Source organism: Schistocerca nitens, chromosome 5, assembly GCF_023898315.1.
Source record: "Schistocerca nitens isolate TAMUIC-IGC-003100 chromosome 5, iqSchNite1.1, whole genome shotgun sequence".
NCBI lineage: Eukaryota > Metazoa > Arthropoda > Insecta > Orthoptera > Acrididae > Schistocerca > Schistocerca nitens.
The window spans coordinates 373,591,659-373,611,983 of NC_064618.1; the positions used below are offsets into that span (position 1 = coordinate 373,591,659).

The window sequence follows — 20,325 nt, forward strand, 5'->3', positions numbered from 1 at the left end:
TTAAATGTTAAACTTGCTTTGTCAGTGCACTACCTATTTCATAAGTCGATTTTTGACCAGTTTATTACTTCTAACATGGATCCGTGGCTGAAGTCGGGATCATTGAAGAATAGTGCGGTTTCTCCATCGCCTTCACAACAAGGGAAGTTTCCAGTTGAAATGAATGAGGAGGGAGGATCACCAAAGGAAGAACAATCACAAGAAGCTCCAAAGACTATTGATACTTCAGGGGGGGAACATGGCACTTGCATTAAGAAGCTATCAGTTCAGTTCCCATGGGTATCGCTCTGAATTTAAAGTTACTATGCTCTTGACTGACTAGGGGTCCGCCATGTATTTTCGACTGTAGGAGGGGTCCGCCAGCTGAAAAGGTTGGGAAGCGCTGCTTTAGACGATTGGAATGAACAGGGCCTAGGCTGTAGATTCCTCTTCCTGCCAGTTTCACTTAAAGATCTAAACTACAGAATCAGTTATCAAAAAATATTTTGCAATTTTTGTGCTCAGGTATTACACTAGCTAGCCTTAGCACAACATTATCACTGGCTCCTATGTCAGGAAGATGTTCATATTGGTTAGTTCTGCCAGTATACAGTTCAAAGTTGTATACTAAACCATCCACATCAGATAGTACAAACATTTTGTAGCCCCATCAGTTTGTTTTTTTTTTTTTTCGATTGTACTGTTTCATTGAATGACACCCTTTGAATGGTATAATCTGCTCATTAAGGCTGAATTTTTTTGGCTTCAGTAGCACTTTACACTTATCAACAGTATGGTCAATAAGGCTTCAAATTTTGTACATAGGATCATATCCTGGCTCTCCTTTGGGTATTGCTCTCAAATTATCAGCAAAATGTATTTTACTTTTTATTTGTTCAAAGCATTTTATATGCATTCGATCAGCTACAATGGGAACTACAGTCTCAGGATTCCAGTAATCTCTAGTAGAAGGGAGTCTAATCACAGACATAAAGAACACCATTCTTATCCAAATTTGTAATTCTTGTCTGTCAAGTTTCAGACCTTTAGCAGGATTTTTTTGAATGGATAGTCTGCTTGACTCCTCAACAATAACGTCCAACATTGCTTCCAAGAAACACATGAAAATATTCTTTCGAACGGCATACGTGAGAATGGATGTCAAGTGTACCAGTCCAATCTGGCATAACTAATAATTTCTGGCATTTCTTGAAACTACACGCATGTTTAGGCCTTTTATTTGGTTTTGGAGCACAATTTTCTTCTGCCGCTACAATGTCATTTTGATGTAACATATTGTTTTCATCATATTCTTCCTCTTCTTTTTCCTTTCCTCCTCTTCTTTTTCCTTTCCTCCTCCTCTTTTTCTCCTTCACTGTCATTGTCAGTCTCAGAAACAACTATAGCCAAAGTTTCATGAGGAACATTATGTCCAGCACTTTCACCCTCTGAATCATCTGCAAATACTCCTTCACTGTTGGTGTTGCCCAATTCCGAATCGTCGTTTTCTTCAGGAATATTCCTAATTGCCACTGAATGTCTGCCACCTTACAAGCATGAAGCCAGAATTGATGCCACGTCTACAAAATAAAAGTAATAAACAGCATTGTACTGAATCTGCATATGTTGAAAAAGGTTATGTTTACATTGGCAAGATCGTAGTGTTGACATTATCTTTGCTGTCATTAAGCATCATTTTACATACCTTAAAAATATAATTTCTTTAGGAGTGATCTAAGTGGCAAGATAATTCACTTTATCTGCTGCTGTAGCATGTGTTTACATATAGCGGACCTCCAGCAACGACTATAGACTATCAGAAGTTTCTGCCAACATAATAATGCTAAACACAGTCTAGCTTGTTGAAGCCAGACTGTGTGTTGCCATACGGCAACACCATGCACATTCAAGCGGTTTCCTTAACATTATATGTAAATTTATGGTTTGTTAGTATATGGCAACACCATGCAATAGAGGGATATAACTTCAATGAGTACAGTTAAAATTGACATGTGTAGTTCTCTTGGGTGAGAACCGAAAACCAGTTGTTTTGGCCCAGGTTTCCATCCTCCTAATGGTCAGCTGTAGGTGCCTTGTCATCGCCGTCATCATCATAAGAACACAGGAAGAGTAGAAGATAGCAAAGCCATCCACAAACAAAGAGTATTTGACAAGGCTCCTGACTGCGGAGGAAATGCCACCAATAGTGATGGCAAACAATGTGACACTGAGGACACTGCCTTGGGAGACCCCATTCTCTTGAACATAGCACTACGACAAGGCATCCCCAATGTGATATTGAAAACGCCAATCCTCATGAAAGGATTGGATAAGAAGCGGCTGGCGTCCACGTAGTCCCCATTCACGAAGTTGGTGAAGGATGTAATACCTCCAAGAAGTGTCTTATGCTTTTTCAAGGTCAAAAAACACACAAACCAAATGGTTCCAGCATAAGGTCTCCTGTATCGTCATCTCCCACAGAATTAAGTTGTCAAGGGTGGAAAGGTAGCACCTGAAACTGTACTGGGAGTGGCTCAGGTGACTTCGGGATTCGAGCAGCCAGACGAGGTGGCAGTTGACCAGGAGTTCAAGAGTTTTACCCGTACAACTGGTAAGGGCTATATTCCGATAACTGTTAGGCGCACTATGGTCCTTGCCTGACTTCCAGAATGGAATTAATATTGCCTCGTTATAAGTCATGGGGTACTGTTCATCAAACCAAATCTGACTGAAACAAGACGGGAGTTGGCCTTTCGATTCAGGGCACAGATGACGAAGCACGACATAATGGATCTCATCAGGTCCTAGAGCAGTTTCTCTGGATGCAGACAAAGCTGATTCCAGTTCCCACATGGAGAACAGAAGGTTGTAGACTTTCCCATTATGCGAGAAGAAACTGAGCTCCCCCATCTCTGCAGTCCTATGGAACACCTGAAAAGCAGGAGCCTGTCTGGATGATGTAGTAACAGTAAACAAGTGTTCATCTAAAACCTGAGCCATGTCTTCTGGCGTGTTCACCAAGATCCCACTAAATGAGGCTGTAACGGGATGTGTACTGCCTTTGTCCGAAATTCGTCTTATTGATTCCCAAACTTGTACGGTGGAAGTGGACCAATTAATGGAAGTCGTGAATTCCCTCTTCTTTTATCACTTGCCTCGCATGTGCTCTCGCAGATCTGAGGGCATGAATGTTTTCTGTAGATGGACAGTGTTTGAAGTTCCGCAGAGCTCTTCATCTGGCCCTGATTGCCAATTGACAGTCGTCATTCTACCGAGGTACACAGGCGGTCATCTGAAGTGATTAACAGACTGGGGGATGGACTCTGCAGCAGCAAGTTGGATCTCACAAGTGATATGGGCAACTGTCTCCTGTGCACAGTCTTTATGTTCAAAAACAGCCTGTCAAATGTACTGCAGCCAATTTGCCCTTTGGATCATCCATCTGTGTGGTCTCCTGTCGACCACCATCCTAGTCAGCAGACAGATCCACACTGTGAGATCATCACTAGAATGTAAATCCGGAGCCACTTCCCACTGAAATGAGTCCGCAATAGCTGGGGAACATATAGGTCAATGGCTGAAATACACCCTGTAGCTGTGGAAAAGTGCATCACCTGACCCTTGTTCAGAAGGCAGATAATTTCGGAATGGACGAGTCACTCGATCATTCAACCCCTGGAGCAAATGGTAGCCAAGCCCAACAGCACATTGTGTGCATCAAAGTCCCCCACAAGAAGGAATGGGTGTGGGAGTGCCCAGAAGAGTTCTGCCAGTGCGTCTGCATCCAAAGCATCATTAGGTGGAAGGTACAAAGAACACACCATGATATTAAAGGCTGCAAGAACTTTCACGGCAATTGCTTGCATGGCTCTGGTGAGAGGGACATGAGAGGAGTGGCATCTGTCATCAATGAAAACAGCCACTCCACCTTTAGACCTGTCTCCAGTAGTCTTGTCCTTCCTGTATGGGTGGTAACTCCTTAATGCTGGTGTGTCGGTGACTTTTAATGCTTTTCGTTTAAGCAGATGCAGAGCAATTTCTCCTGGACCAGGAGCTGTAATTCTTCCAAATGTGAGTGATATTCCATTTAAATTTCACTGCAATACAGAAGTTCTGTGAAAGACATTGTTTAGTGATGGTTGTTCTTTCCTTTCTCATTTGGAGGCGGTGATTTGCCAGGGAGGTCAGGGGAATATTAGCCGGTTCACGGTTTTCCGGTTCCTCCGATTGGAAGGCCATATCCTCCACAGCAAAGTCCCCATAAGAGAGGGAGAGAGCTCGCCGATCTGAAGATTTAACTACCGCTTCTTGGACTTGGAACTACTTTTCGAAGGATGTCTTTATTTACTGATGAGAGGAGATGGTTGCGTGGGTTGTTGGCATGGTTTAGTTGGCTTCTGATGGTGAGCAGTGGTATGTGGCTTAGGTGGTAAGCCCATTTCTAATGGCTTCCAAACAACTTTAGTTTCAAGTGGAGCATTTCCCCCACAGGTACACTAACAAGTGCATGTGCTTGTACTTGAATCTGTGGTCTCCCTTTTTAGGTTCACCATAGGGTATGCGTCTCTTGACTTTCAGCTCCTGAATTTTCCTTCTCTCGTTGTAAATCTCACACTTTCTGCTCTTCACTGGGTGATTCCCGCAGTTTACACATTTCAGATGAAGTGTACAAGAATTGCCTGATTCGTGAGTTGAGTCTTCACAATTGCCACACATAGCCCTCCCATTACATCCCATAGTGGTAGGGCCAAATCTTTGACGTCTGTAGCATTGCATTGGGTTAGGAACAAATGGACAAACCTTATGACTGATATAACCTGCAAGTATACGTTCAGGTAATTCTGGAGTACTAAATGTTAGAGTAAATGTTGCTGATTTTTCCAATTTGCCATTGACTCTCCTCATATAATTCTGCACTTCCGTGACACCCATATTTTTCCATTCATCGCGTAGCTCCGCAGGGTCCACCTCCATTATATCAGAGCAGGTAACCACACCTTTACTGAAGTTAAGGGTGTTATGCAACTCAGTCTCGACAGGATAGTCACCCAAGGCCTTACATCCCAGGAGCTTAGATATTTGGGTTGAATTAGCAGTTTCAAGTAGAAGTGTTTCATTATGAAGTCATTCAACACTTTTTAGAGACCCAGCAATACCTTCCAATGCCTTGCGAATATAGAAAGGGGATACTTTCTCAAAGGTTCCCCCTGCTCGCTTGATTACGTCCTGTCAGTAGTAGTGGTAGTAGTAGTAGTAGTAGTAGTAGTAGTATGATGAGAATGTTTCATAGGGATCCCACAAGACATTAGGGAAACAACCATTGATACAGGCAGAGCCCTGCATGCCTGAGGAAGCCTTATACAACTGGGGGGTGGGGGTGGGGGGTTCGCCAGGTGCCCCAGAGGTTTGGAGAAGAGAGTGCTATGTGAGTGCTCATGGTGTACCACAGATTGGTTTGGAGAGGTAATTAAATGTGAGAATGTAGTTAGCAGGTGTTTAAGAAATAAAGTAGTGGATTTGGAGTCAGACATTGGGAGAGGTAGTGTCTGATAGTAGCAATGCCAAGGGCTTGGAGAATGTATGTGTACAGGGAGCTAATGTCACCCATTGAGTACTGGGGAGAGGAGGAGTTGGTTGACACAACTTGACTAGAAGAAGGGATCGGTTGGTAGGACATGTTCTCAGGCATCAAGGGATCACCAATTTAGTATTGGAGAGCAGTGTGGAGGGTAAAAATCGTAGTGGGAGACCAAGACATGAATACACTAAGCAGATTCAGAAGGATGTTGGCTGCAGTACGTACTGGGAGATGAAGCAGGTTGCACAGGATAGAGTAACATGGAGAGTTGCATCAAACCAGTCTCAGGACTGAAGACCACAACAACAACTTGCCAGTAGAAAGAAACATTGCATGGTTGGCAAACTGGCATGCATTTCGGAGGTACGACTTTAACCGTACATGTTCCAAGTCCTTCGTCATTGGTGAAAATTTCGTTGCACAAACCAGGATTCGTTTGACCCCCCAGGAATCTATTATTAATAAGAATTTTTCTTTCTTCACACAGGGAAGCATGACGTTAAATAAAAATGAGCAATATAATTGCGTGATAAGTTTCTCGGATTTCGAACTTGTTAGGATGACATTCAGAAGATCTTTCGTTAATTTGTCAACGGTGTTCTGTACGTTTGGTCCAAAGTTCCTCACGGTTTCTCACAAACAAAGAAACACATGCGGCAATAATTCGCCACACAATGTTATCATCTGGCTGTGGATGCGATCAGGTCCAGGAGCTGTGTTGGGGCAATGTGCAAGGGCACTGAGGAGCTCCCACTCTGTAAATGGGGCGTTATAGGATTCACTGTAGTGTGTAGTGAATGAGAGGACATCCCGTTCCAGTGGCTGTTTGAATGTGAGAAAGTGTGGGGGGTGATTCTCCGATGCAGAGGCTCGAGCAAAGTGCTCGGCAATTGCGTTTGCATCGGTACATAATTTGCCATTTATGGTAACATCGGGTACAGCTGTTGGGGCCTTGTACCAGAAAAGATGTTTGATTTTTGCCCAGACTTGGGAAGATGCTGTGTGGCACCCAATGATGGAGACGTACCTCTCCCAACACTCCTCCTTCCGTTGTTTGATAAGGTAGCGAGCATGGGCATGGAGGCATTTAAAGGCTATGAGGTGCTCCAGGGAAGGGTGCCGCTTATGCCACTGTAGAGCTCGCTGACTCTCCTTAATTGCTTCAGCGACTTCCGGTGACCACCAAGGGACTGAGAGAGGGACAGAGAGAGGGATCACATTTTCTGCAGCAGAAGCAACTGTGCTAGTAACCTGCTCAACCATCACATCGATGTTATCATGTGGGTGAGATTCAGCGGTGACAGCAGAGGTGAAAGTTCCCCAGTCCACCTTGTTCAAAGCCCATCCGGGCAGGCGTCCGTGAGCCTGACACTGGAGCAGTGACAGTGACTACCACACAGGTCATCATGTGCTCTCCATTGGATAGTTGGGAGAAGTTCTCGGCTGCTAATGGATAAATCAGTGGCCGAGTAACTACCATGTGCCACACTGAAATCCCTCATAGCCGCAGAGAGCAGGGGTCTGCATTGCTAGGAAACCAGGTTTCCTGGAAGGCAATGCAGATAGCAGGTGTAAAGCTTAACATTTGCCGCAGCTCAGCCAGGCGGTGGAAAAAACTGCCGCAATTCCACTAGAGGATGACATCGTGAGACTGGGAAGGCATGGAACATTCAATGAGGCAGTTTACGCCTCAGGGTCACCTGCTGCCACCAATTTCGTGCCTGAGCAGTTTATATCCATTGTGTCTGAGGGTCTGGTGAGATCTAGGTCGTAAGCGGACGCCAAAATCTCCACGCCATCCTCAGCCGCAGAGCTTGTAGGTAGCAGTGGTGTGGGTGCCACCGCAATTTCTTTGGTCTTAGGGGATTTCTTTTTGGATTTCTCTCGCTGCTACTTGGGTTTCCGTGGCTGGGAGGACTTCACTGGCTCAGTCTCCGGGACTGAGGATGAGTGTGAAGCCCTAAGACCAGCTGCTTTTGGGCTCTTCAGCCACTTAGCGGGTGTTGTCTTTCCCACTAGAAGAAACCTGGGAAGGGTGTGATACAAGGAACACTTTCCTAGCGAAAGAAGCTGAAGAAGATTTATGCTTCTCCGGCTTAGAAGTGGGGACAGACGTCCCCGATGGTTGGGAGGGGGGTGTTGCTCCCGAAGTAGGTGGTGCAGGAGCATCAGGAAGGGAAATGCCCCCCACCAACAAAGGGGGCAGGTGTAGCCTTCTAGCTCTGAGAGGTGACCTGGGTTGGCGGAGCTGATTGTGCCAGAACTGTTGTAGCAGCAGCGTAAGATGATGTCATACACACTGGATGCATGCGTTCATATTTTCTCTTAGCCTCAGTGTAGGACAGTCTGATCAGGGTCTTGTATTCCATGATTTTCTTTTCTTTCTGGAGAATCCTGCAGCCAGGCGAGCAAGGCAAATGGTGCTCTCCACAGTTGACACAGATAGGAGGTGGGACACATGGAGTATTGGGATGTGACGGGTGTCTGAAATCTCGGTATGTGACACTGGAAGTACAGCGGGAAGATATATGGCTGAACTTCCAGCACTTAAAGCACCACATCGGGGGAGGGATATAGGGCTTTACAAGACACCGGTAGACCATCACCTTAACCTTCTCAGGCAATGTATCACCCTCAAAGGCCAAGCTGAAGGCACTGGTGGCAACCTGATTATCCTTCGGACCCTGGTGGACAGGCAGGACGAAATGTACACCTTGCCGCTCTAAATTGGTGTGCAGCTCATCAGCAGACTGCAAAAGAAGGTCTCTATGGGGTGTGATGTTTACAGAAACATCCCCATGAAAGATTCCCCATCAGCTCTCGAACATACAAGGTACCGGGGCGAATAAGATCCGCTGCCATCCTTAGCCATGGTGTGGCCAGGGAGGAGAACGATTTGGGGTCGTACTTCTGTGCACTGAATTGAGCTCATGATTGCTTAGAGACTGCTGGTGCTTCACCACCAGCAAGAGATGATGGACTACTGTTCATCGCGTGTCATCCACCCTGATGCCACCCACTCCAACCAGGGGCCCTCCCCATGGGGAGTTAATGGCGCAGGCATCACAGAGTGATCTCTTTGTGGTCTGAGGACTACAACCAACAGGGTACATGGCAGCCGCACCACAACGGACTGGCTACCGTGCTGGATATCAGATGCAAAGAAGTCCATGGTCATCGTCAATGCAGAAATCGACACTGCATAGTGCATGCTGGAAAACGCACCCAGGAAGGTGTCCTCACACAGGAGATGGAGAATGGGCAACACCGCAATGCGACGATGAGAAAATGGGCTAAAGATCTCAATGCACGATGGACACGATGTACCTTGTAAGGTGGCCTTCCCCAATTGGTTCGCTCTTCGGAAAAATTTTGAAGAATGGAGGTCAAACCCTACAAGGACCATCACATAAAGGTCAGAACATGTGAAGCTCCTTTTAGTCGCCTCGTACGACAGGTAGGAATACCTTGGGCCTATTCTAACCCCCAGACCCGCAGGGGGGTCACAACAAGACATTCTCTTTCTGTAGTTGAGTAGTTTCTCTCAGATTCTGTAAGTGTCCTGGAAGCATAGGCTATAACCTTCTCTTTTCCATCCGAAATTTGCACCAGAACAGCACTGAGCCCATATCCACTGACATCTGTGTGTAGTTCTGTAGGTGCTTTCTCATCATACAGACCAAGTACAGGGTCAGTCGTCAGAGCTTTTTGCAGCACATCGAAAAAATCTTGTTGAGCACCACCCCAGATAAATTTAGCATCGGCTTTTAACAACTCTTGCAGTGGCCCGACTTTGATACAAAAGTCTTTGATAAAACGATGGTAATAAGAGCATAATCCAAGGAAACTTCAAACAGCAATACTTTTAGGAATAGGAAATTCCATTATAGGTCTCACCTTTTTGGATCTGGCCCCACACCTTCGTTTGACACAAAGTGTCCAAGTATTTTGATTTATTTTGCTCCAAAGAGACACTTTCTTGGATTAAGTTTCAGTCTGCATTGTTGGAGACACTGAAGAACTGCCCTCAGTCTTTTTATATGTTCATCAAATGTCTCTGAGAACACTATAATGTCCTCTAAATAACAAAGACACATTGTCCACTTCAGGTGATCTAGAAGATTATCCATCATCTGTTCAAAAGCTGCTGGTGCATTACACAAACCGAACGGCATTACCATAAACTCATACAGGCCCTCAGTGGTGGTGAATGCAGTTTTCTCATGATCAGCCTCATCTACTTCGATCTGCCAGTATCCAGAGTACGTGTCCATGATTGAGAAAAACTTAGCCCCCTTCAGACAATCTAGTGTATCGTCAATTTGTGGAAGAGGGTAAACATCCTTTTTCGTTATCTTATCGAATTTCCTGTAATCAACACAAAAGCACCAACTGCCATCCTTCTTCCTGACAAGGCCCACTGGTGACGACCATGGGCTCTGCAAAGGCTGAATGATCTCATTCTTCATCATTTTCTCTACCTCATTGCGAATTATTCGACGTTCCGTTGCTGACACACGGTATGCTCTCTGGCTTATTGGTTGATGGTCTCCAGTGCTAATCCGGTACTTCACCGTCGATTTGTCTAATTTGCTCTTCACCTGTGGATTGAAGCATTCAGGGAACTCATGAAGAATGGCAAGTAGCTTCTTCTGTTGTTCCTTAGTGAGATCTGGTGATAGTCGAGCTAGAAGATCTTGTCTCGTAGTGGTAGCACTAATTTCCCCAACAGACTTAGCACAGGAGGTTTCTATGACGCTCAGCTGTTCTTCAATTAACAGCTTAGCGTTTGCTACGCACATGCATCTTGGAAGGATCTGCCGTTCTCGGCGACAGTTAACTATCCACAATGCACCGTATCCATTCTTAAACGAGATGACAGGCTGGGATGACCAAGTTATTCTTCAGTAGTATGCTTCTCTTACATTCCACTACAAGATCCATGGGTTGATGCATGGCATGCATAAATGATCACTTCATCCAGCACACATAGTCTCCACAAACTCAGATGCTCATCTTCTTGTCCACAGTATCTCATCTCGTCTAGCACAATCTTCGACTGACCACAATCTATAATTGCCTGTGAAGCTTTCAAAAAGTCCCATCCGAGAATGACGTCAAGGCTACACTCCTGTAGGATGATGAGTTCCAAGAGCTGTGTATGGCCACTTACACTCACACGAATGGTACATCTTCCTGTAGGTTTTACATATTTCCCATTAGCCACCTTCAGCAGAGATGTTGATGAATACAGTTTTCTGCAACTGGCGATGGTACTTCTCCGAAATGAATGAATATGATGCTCCAGAGTCCACAAGAGCTTGGGCTGGTTGGCCATCCATCAGGATATCAATGTAGTTTCCTATCATTTTTGTAGTGATTGATGGCGGAGTATTTTTCTCTTCGGCGGCGTCACCTCCAAGGAAGGTTGCACCCTTTAGTTTTCCAGGTTGCAGTGGCTATGTAATTGGCTGGACCTTCTAAACGGTGATGGAGACCTTGATCAGTGTGTGGGAGAGCATCCTCTCCAGTGGCTAGCTTGTGGCGATGGTGACCTATGTCGTCCTGCACCTACATCATCTTGTTCATCTTCGTCATCCAGGAGTTGGCATCAGCTAAGATCAGGCTGCTGTCTTCTGGCAAAGGCGTCATCAAATATCTGCCACCTTTCTCGATAATAGAGCTCCACATGCTCTGGACATCTGCAGTGGAAACATACTGGTTGGTTGTCCTGGGTCCTCCAGACGTCAGTATTCCTTGGTGCCCAAACAGGTTCCTCGTGCGGCATTGTAGGAATATAACTCTGCCTGGGTCTCAACTTTTTCACCGTTTTACAGGAAAATTAAGGACGAAAGATTGGGTTCAATGTCTGTTCCAATTCCTCCCTTATGACCTCTTGAAGCGTCTCAGTTTTTTTCTCACCGTGCAATCCAAGTGCCTTCTGAACTTCCTTTCTCACTATCTGACGAAGAACACTTGTGAAATCAGTTGCTTCCTCCATCACAGACATCGATACGACATTTGGAAGCCGCTCAAACTTCTTGCGTGTAATTATTTTTTGATGCATTGTCTCAGTATACTGGCACCATTTTATGAAGTCGTCTGCTGTCGAAACCCCCTTCAGGAGTAGGGCTTGATACATGTCCTCAGCAACACCTTTCATGAGATGTGCAACCTTATCTTCCTCCTTCATTCTAGGATCCACTATTTTAAACAGCTCCAAGACATCTTGAATGTAGAATGCAGCAGTTTCTCCTGGACACTGTGCCCTGCACTTTAATTTATCTTCAGCCTTGCAGTTCTGTCATTGTGTGTCGCTGGCATACTTGTGCTTTCCCCCTGGAATACTTCCCAGATTGTGATCTTCTCCTCCTTGTTTTCATACCATTGCTTGGCAGTGCCATCCAAGTAGAAAAATACATTAGCCAAACATGTGGTGTCATCCCATTTGTTAAATCTGGCAAATACGCTCATATAGCTTCAGCCACTCATTTGGATCTTGGCCATCGTCACCAGAGAACTCGGAAAGATTTCTCTTGTGGTGGCACACAGCTGCTGTCATCATAATGTCGTCTTCTTCTTTTGTGTCTAGCAGATTGCAATCTGTTCGATATGGCTCGAACTCGGGTTTCTTGAGACGTAAACGGCGGCTCTGTCATGGCCTGATGGGAACCAGTGTGTCGTTGATAATGTGTGGTATCACAAGTTCCAATACCCAGCATCTCCACCAGAAAAATGTCACGTAGAAGAAGGTGTACTTAGATGAATAACCAACACTAACTTCACTAAATGAAGGTTTATTCAGCACTTGCACATATAAGAGCGCAGAGCGAACTGCTTCCAGCCAGAACACATACAGTGTATATACAGCTACAGAACATTCCAGTACAATGATTCTTGACATTTGTGGATACTTCTAGAATGTACTCAAACCGAATATAGAAATTAAAATGGTACAGTCCAGGTGAGTTTTGAACTCACAACTCTCCATTCAACAGTTTAGTATCATAAACTTCGCTTCTTCTGCGACAATATTATGAAAAGGAAAGTTGCCACTTACCATATAGTGGAGATGCTGAGTCACAGATAGGCACAATAAAAAGACTGTCACAAAAAAAGTGCCATGAAGTCACACTTGAGTGTGGCTTCAGTTGCCTGAGACTGCAGTTGTGTGTGAGTTGTATTTGAGTGAGTGATTGAGTGAGTGTGAGTGCGTGTGTGAGTGTGAGTGTGTGTGTGGTCTATTTTTTATGAAGGCCTTACTGGCTGAAAGCTTTATCTGTGACAGTCTTTTTGTTGTGCCTATCTGTGACTCAGTATCTCTGCTATACGGTGAGTGGCAACTTTCCTTTTCATAATATTGTAATGTCCTTTTTTTGTTTGTTATTGTTCTTTTTTGTTCAGAGCACAGTTTAACATTTCTGAAGCTGCCAATTTTATATCACTCTGTAATCTTACCAATCTCTGGCTGAGTATTTTGGCAAAACCAAACAATGGAAACTCCAGATGGGAATATCAACAATGTAGGAAAAGATAGATTGCTACTTACCGTAAAGAAGACACGTTAAGTTGTAGACAGGCACAATTAAAAAACACTTACATAAAGCTTTCGGTCACATTCTTCATCAGTAAAAGGGAGACATACATCACTCATACACACAAGCAAGCACACCTCATGCACACATGAATATTTTGGCAGCTATTTTCAGACAAGACTTCATTATAGATAACTACATCATCTTCGAAAAGTCTAAGGCTACTATTAATACCGTCTACCAGATTTTCTAACATGAACAGCAAAGTTCCCCAAACACCTCCGTGCAGTACACCTGAATTTACTTTTACATTTGTTGTTGATTCTCCATTCAAGATAACATACTACATTTGCCCTACCAAAAAATTCTGAATCCAGTAGCAAATTTCAGTTGACACCGAATGTTATTGTACTTTCATTAATGAGCATTGATGTGGCACCAAATCAAATGCTTCATGTGAGTCATCTACTTGACACCCTTCATCCATAGTTTTATGAATATCATATGACAAAGTGAATTTTGGGTTATGCATGACAATTTTTTTCTGAAATTCATGCTGGATGGAATGGAGGAAATAATTTTGTTTGAGATACCTCATTATGTTTGAGCTTGGTGTATGTTCTAAAATTCTACAACAGAGTAATATCAAAGATATCAAAAGTAGTTTTGTGTACCACCTTCCACTGGGCACAGTTTTGGTTAGAGCAGTTATCAGTGTACTGTGTTTTAAAGAGGCACTAATTCAATAGTAAATTCTGGATAAACTCTGACAGGGATTCCATCACATCCTGAGGCATTGTTCAATTTTAGTGAGAACAGCTGTTTCTCAATAGTGACTGACACTAACATCTACATCGCTCATCTTAAACTGGGTTTGTACTCCTGTATCTTTATTTGTAACAGAACAATTGAAAATGAAGTTTGGCACTTCTGGTTTTACCTTTATATCCTCAATTTCAGGTCCTATGTTACTCATATCTGAATACTAACCTTTATTCCACTGTTAGCCTTTTCATATGACATGAATTTCTTTTGGTATGTGAGAGGTCATTTGCTAATATTCTGCTGTAGTACTCGTGGAACGCTTGACGCATTGCCCTTCTGACAGCCTAACACATTTCATTTAGTACCTCTTTACACATGTTCCTACACTCCATTATACACGTAATGTGAAGTAATCACTGTTTCTTTACAAAAACTGTAGCTCACAGAGGGGCCCTTACGTTATGAACTGTTCTGGTAGGTACTTACATATCTGGTGTTTGGTCAATATTCCCTTACAGGCACTTGCCCAGAGCTAAGGGTTTCAAGTTCCTCGCTGAGGTGCTACACTTTTGCTTCTTCATCTAGTTTACTGAACACATAGATCTTCCTACTTTTTTAGTTGCCCTTTGTGCTCTAATAATTGTCATTATTACCAATGACCTGCCGTCAGTGGTACTAGTTCCACTATGAACATCTGTAAAGACACCAGGTCCATTTGTCGCCATTGGACCCAACATTTCCATCACAAGTGACTTTCTGAACTATCTGCTCTACATGGTTTTCAAAGAACACATTCTGTATTGTTTCACAAGCTGCTTACAAAACTGCAGCTACCCCAATTGATAGTTGGGTGATCAAAATCTCTTCCAATGATGACAGTACCTGTGGAGGACATACATATTTGCGAGCTGAGGCTTGTATTTTTTTTAATTTTTATTTTATTTTTATTTTCAGTTTTGTTCAAATCAGTAAAGAAATATTAAATACAACTGCTGTTAAATCAAGTTTCAACAATGCTAGTAGTACAAACTTCATAAAAGATATTTATGTCCAGCAACAATAGGAAAAAGGAGGGATGAGCCAAAAACCCAACTGGAGTACTTTATGTTTATCTACTTTAAAGTTGTAATTACATTACCAGTGTGTAGCCACATTCATTGACAGTTATCTTCTTGCTATTAATTTGGTTTTGTGGGTTATAATCTAATTCTTGGAGATAGAAATTAGAAAGTATGTAAGAAATCACTGGCTAAATGCTACTATCTATAAGAACACTGATGCTAAAGAGATGTGGCCAAACTTGAAAAAAACTGTTATTCAACGTACCTGGAACGATAATTTTTTCTTTGGAAAACCTTTGGTTCATTGCACATTTTGTATATGCCATTTCTGATGCAATATTCTGGCTGCAATCTTGTTTTGATCTCTCCACTAATGGCCTACGAGGAAGTGTTTCTTTGGTATTATACACACAATTTATTTTCCCATGTTTGTTGTACTGTAATGAAGTATTTGGCGCAACAGGTGGACTAAATGACAAAGGTTGCTGCTGTTCAAAGCATTCAACATTCATGGCTGATTCAAATTTGTATTTCAAGCCATCAAGTTTGTCAGGTGAAATGCTGTATATGTTACTTGTTGCTTCAGGTGTATCACAGGATACTGTTGAATTTATTGAACTGGAAAGAATGCCATGACTTGTTTCACAGTCTGGCATCTCTACACATTGTAACTCACAATTTTCACTCACAGTGTCTTTCTTTGAGCTGGAATTCCCATGCAGTATTAGATTCAGCGGGGATTCACGAACAACAGTGGTAGTGGCAGATGGCAATGGCTGAATCTGGCACGCTGAAGGTGATAACCTTGACAGAAATGATTTTTCAGCTTGTGTGATTGTATGTTGTGTGTCACATCCAAACTGGTTTTGACCTAAAAAATGTCAAAAACAAATAAATAAAAATGAACAATACAATGGTAAAGATCCAATTTGAATATATACTTAACATACTACAACTATTCACATAATCATGAACCTACTACTACTACTACTACTACTACTACAACACACACACACACACACACACACACACACACACACACACACACACACACACACAGAGAGAGAGAGAGAGAGAGAGAGAGAGAGAGAGAGAGAGAGAGAGAGAGAGAGAGAAGTATAAGCCTCATAAGTTACTAAATAATAAATGCACAACTTAGGTTAATGTTGAGATATATAGGATTGCATAGGAGGAATGGTCAATATTCAAGGATATGACAGGAACAATCATTTGAGCAAAGAAGTCTTGTAAACATGGGCTCTAATGCACATACCTTAAGAATTATGAGCACTTTTTCATCTTCACTGCTGTGAAAGACATCTCTTCTCTGAGCAAGTGCTCATAGCTCTTAAGGTATGCATTTTACAGCCCATGTTTAGTAGACAATTGTTCCCTATTTTGGTCCACTGTCTCCTACCAAAATCTGTAAAGCAAAGAGCTTGGAGTAGGAAAGATTTGTTTCACAGTGCTGAAGATGAAGAAGTGTTAATAGCTCTTAAGCTATGCATTTTAGAGCCCATTGTTCACTAGACATTTTTGCTTCCCATCATATCTCTGAATACTAAGCATTCCTCCTGGGACACCCTGTATAGCGTAAGTACGTACACATTCCTCCTGGGACACCCTGTATAGCGTAAGTACGTACATAAGACTAGGCTCAACACTGCTGTAGAGGCTTGTTTAGTATAAACATCATAATTTAACTGATTAGAATAAAAAAAACACAGTCTCTGTGACATTTTCTTTGTTTTATCAGCATCATAAGGTATATCACTACCAATAAAACACACTAAAGTTAGTTACACAATCACGTTTATGCATTTCACACAAAACTTTTATACAATGTAATACATTCTTCATAAGTCATATGAGGAACAAAACAAAAGTGAAATGGAAGTAGATCATTTTAGATTTATTAAGGTATGGGGACCAATAAACTCTCAACACATGAAGCTGAACTGTTACAACACAAAGGACTGACAGTTGTCTCATCAGAGCACATTGGAAAAAAACCATCACAGTCCACCAAAGTACAAAAGCACTGCTGAAAATCAGGCCTATACAGTGAAAAATATGACACTTATCTTGGGAAAAAAGACAGTGTTTCTGAAAATTACTTTCTACCAGTACTGCCTAATAAGTTTTTATTCAAAATCAATAAACAGGAATTGTTACAATACAGGAAGTGCTTGACAGAACACCGACAATTACTTAGTGTACATCCCATCACTTGTTCAAGTCGAGTGCAGGTAAAATTTACCATTGATGCTCCCTAAGCTCTGTTCCCACACATTCTAACACTTTACATGTGTACTTCTGTTACTATTGCATGAATGAAATAAGATGTAATCTGTGTCCAAGAATAGAAATCTAGGGCAGGAGGGAAGAGGGTAGATAATAAAGTTCAAGTAATTATATTTAATAATTGTAAAACACTAACCAAACTTAAAGAAGAGGAGCAAAAATATATCTGATGGTCCTATAGCATGTTACTAAAGAGCCATAGGCTGACAGGCCACATAGACAGAATGAATGAATGAATGAATGAATAAATGAATGAATGAATGGGCACAGGGTGGACTGAAGAGGTTTTGAACACAGAGATGAGGGGGAAGAGGATGGTTTGGAATGAGAGAACTAGCACAAGATCAGTGAGAAGGCAAGGCACAGAGATTAAGGAAAAAGTAATTCTTGCAATATGGATAAAATACGATAAACATAGATAAAAACTGAAGGACAGACAGATTTAGTGAAATCTGATCTTGCCAAAGAATGAAGTGTAAGCAATATTCCTTATTCCCCAGTCCTCACACCCGTCCACTACTACAGAGGTGTGACAGACACCTCTTGTTTAATCACAGCAACTACATTTATCTGTCAACCACTACAAGCACTGTGTACTATCCTATTTAGCCACGATCACCAACCAATTTTTCTTGCACGATTAGTCACTAGCAGAGAATGGGAACTAATTAACTCTATTATTCATTTCTGTTGAAGGAAATATGTATAAAGATCACATACTGCCATTGTTATTCAGCAGTTTAATGGCTCATGCACCCTCCTCTCCCTATACCAACTATTTTGAAAAGTGAAAATGGCAACATACCCTCCCACCACATTCTAGAGACTGGCTGTCCCTTCTCCCATCCCCCACCTCCCTGAACTTTTCACTAATCAGTACTCATCTCACATTTTTTTCTTTTCTCTGTGCTACCAGATCTCCTTCTGCTGTTTCCTTTTTGCTATTTTCTTTTCTGTTCCCATTTAATGTCTTCCTTGCCATTGCAGTCTGCCCTCTTAAGAGTTACAATCCCTATATCTCACTTCCCCTCCAATTTATTGTGTCCTACAGCTTTACACCCTGCTGACCCTTAAAACTGAACACCACGAAGGAATGAAATAAATGTCAAATCAGCATAACATGTACTACATGCTTACATAGGGAAATGATTATCAATTCACCATAAGCTAGATAAGACTAATGCCATCTGCATCTTGTACAAAATAAAATTGTGCTGCAGGTTTCTCATTCAAGATTCATACTTGCATGTGAGTTTGTTAGAAGAACACGTTACACCTCAGACAAGAAGTATTACCACCTACTACATCTACAGTTTATACCATCTACTATTTGGCACCGAAATTCAACAGCGGCAGGAAAGAGTTCATCGTGACCATGGTTTAATGTAATGCAATATGCTAGTCACTTTGGCTGAGATGCCAGGAATGTCACGCAAATACAGAATTGCTGGTTTCAGGAGGGACACAGAGGATTTCTGTGGTATCTTGCCACTAGTGGCCAAGAGGACAGACATACCATTCACTTGGCCATTCAGGCTTGTACAGTTACAAAGCATACCTAGAGGGCACAAATGGGCTTGTTTGCAACAAGACAGATATCCACAAAGACAGTGTGATGCTGCTTGGAGTGCCACAAACTGTCAGCAAGGTGGGTGACCATTATTGCAGTTTCCCATGCTACAGCAATGCAAAGAGAAACATGCCGACAGTTGTAAGCCCGATGACAACAATCGACACAGAAGTGGCACCACATCATCTTTTCAAACAAGTCCTTGTTCAGAGTACACACCTGTGTGTTCATGCGTGCATGCATGTGCACTTGGCATCATGGTACAGGGTGTCTTTGGGTACATGACAACTGCTAACACAGCCAGTACTACGGACAGTAGTGAACACTTTTCCTATTTCTTAGGACTGGTGGCTACGCCCTACCTACGATGTCTGCATAACATTATCTTTCAGGAAGTCCACACATTGCCCATGTTGTCCTGACCTGCCTTGATAAAGAGTGTTTTCAACTGTGTACACCACTCCAGATCTCTTACCCACTGAAAATATCTGGTCACACTTTGCTGAGAGACTGGTGCATCACCAAATGCCAGCCATTACACTGATGAACACCAGCACAGAGCTAAAGTAGCATGGAATGACATACCCATATTTGTCATCCAAGCCCAGTTTGACTCGATGTCTACATGAGTTAGAGCCATGTTGCTGCTAGAGGCCGAAACTCTATGTCTAAATTCTGCAGCATGAATACCTCCATATCACCTAAAAACCTAATGATACACTTTTCTTCTAAATGTATATGCACTGTAAGTACAAATAGCCAACATGCACAATCTTTCTTTCCCTCAATCTCCCTATCCTACCAACCTCACAACCTACACCATTACTCACAAAGGCTCATGGAGTGCACCTCGTACCCAGATATTCACTAAAATGACACCAGTCACACAGAAAAAACAGTGGATTTTAATCATGCAAACGAACAACCTGGCTTTCATGGATAAAGCACTACAGCCAACTAGTGATCCACAAACAAAAATCATAGAATAGTTCAAAGTATACATTACACTTTGGCCGGAATTCATAGATTTTGACTGTTTCAACTAAATATGTAATAATATTAAAAAAGTAATATTCTCAAGAAAGTCTCATATTTAAGTAGAATTTACTTAGAACACTACAGTTTGGATTCCAGACGGGCTGCTCAACTAAGAATGCTATTTATACATTCATCACCAAATACTACAAGCCACAAATAACAAAATACTGTTAGCTGATACTTTTGTGATATCTCCAAGGTGTTTAACTGCGTAGAAGATGTTACTCTCTTAGACTCAAACAAGTTGTGTGTACGGCTATCAATTCCATAATATTTGTGTGTGTATGGCCATCAATTCAACAATATTTAACGAGCAGAAAGCAAAACATTGTTCAGAATAATTCAAACAATGGTGACAGGAAGAAAACTTTAGTAATTGGGTAGAAATCCCAGGAGGAGTCCCACAGGGTTTAACTTTGAGTCCATTTCTATCCATTATCCATGTGAATGATCTTTCACTTTGTGACGGAGCAACCTGGGATATTTTTACTTCCC

At 42.4% G+C, this 20,325-nt stretch overlaps 1 protein-coding gene across 2 annotated transcripts in view; it reads right to left on the reverse strand.

Annotated features, from left to right (window-relative positions):
* The window catches only part of LOC126260044 (uncharacterized), a 350,981-nt gene that overhangs the window by 204,264 nt on the left and 126,392 nt on the right, over positions 1 to 20,325 (reverse strand). For both annotated transcript variants that reach the window (XM_049957226.1, XM_049957227.1), the window contains exon 4: positions 15,184 to 15,789. In XM_049957226.1, the coding sequence (XP_049813183.1) occupies positions 15,184 to 15,789 (606 nt within the window). The remainder of the gene's footprint in view (positions 1 to 15,183; positions 15,790 to 20,325) is intronic.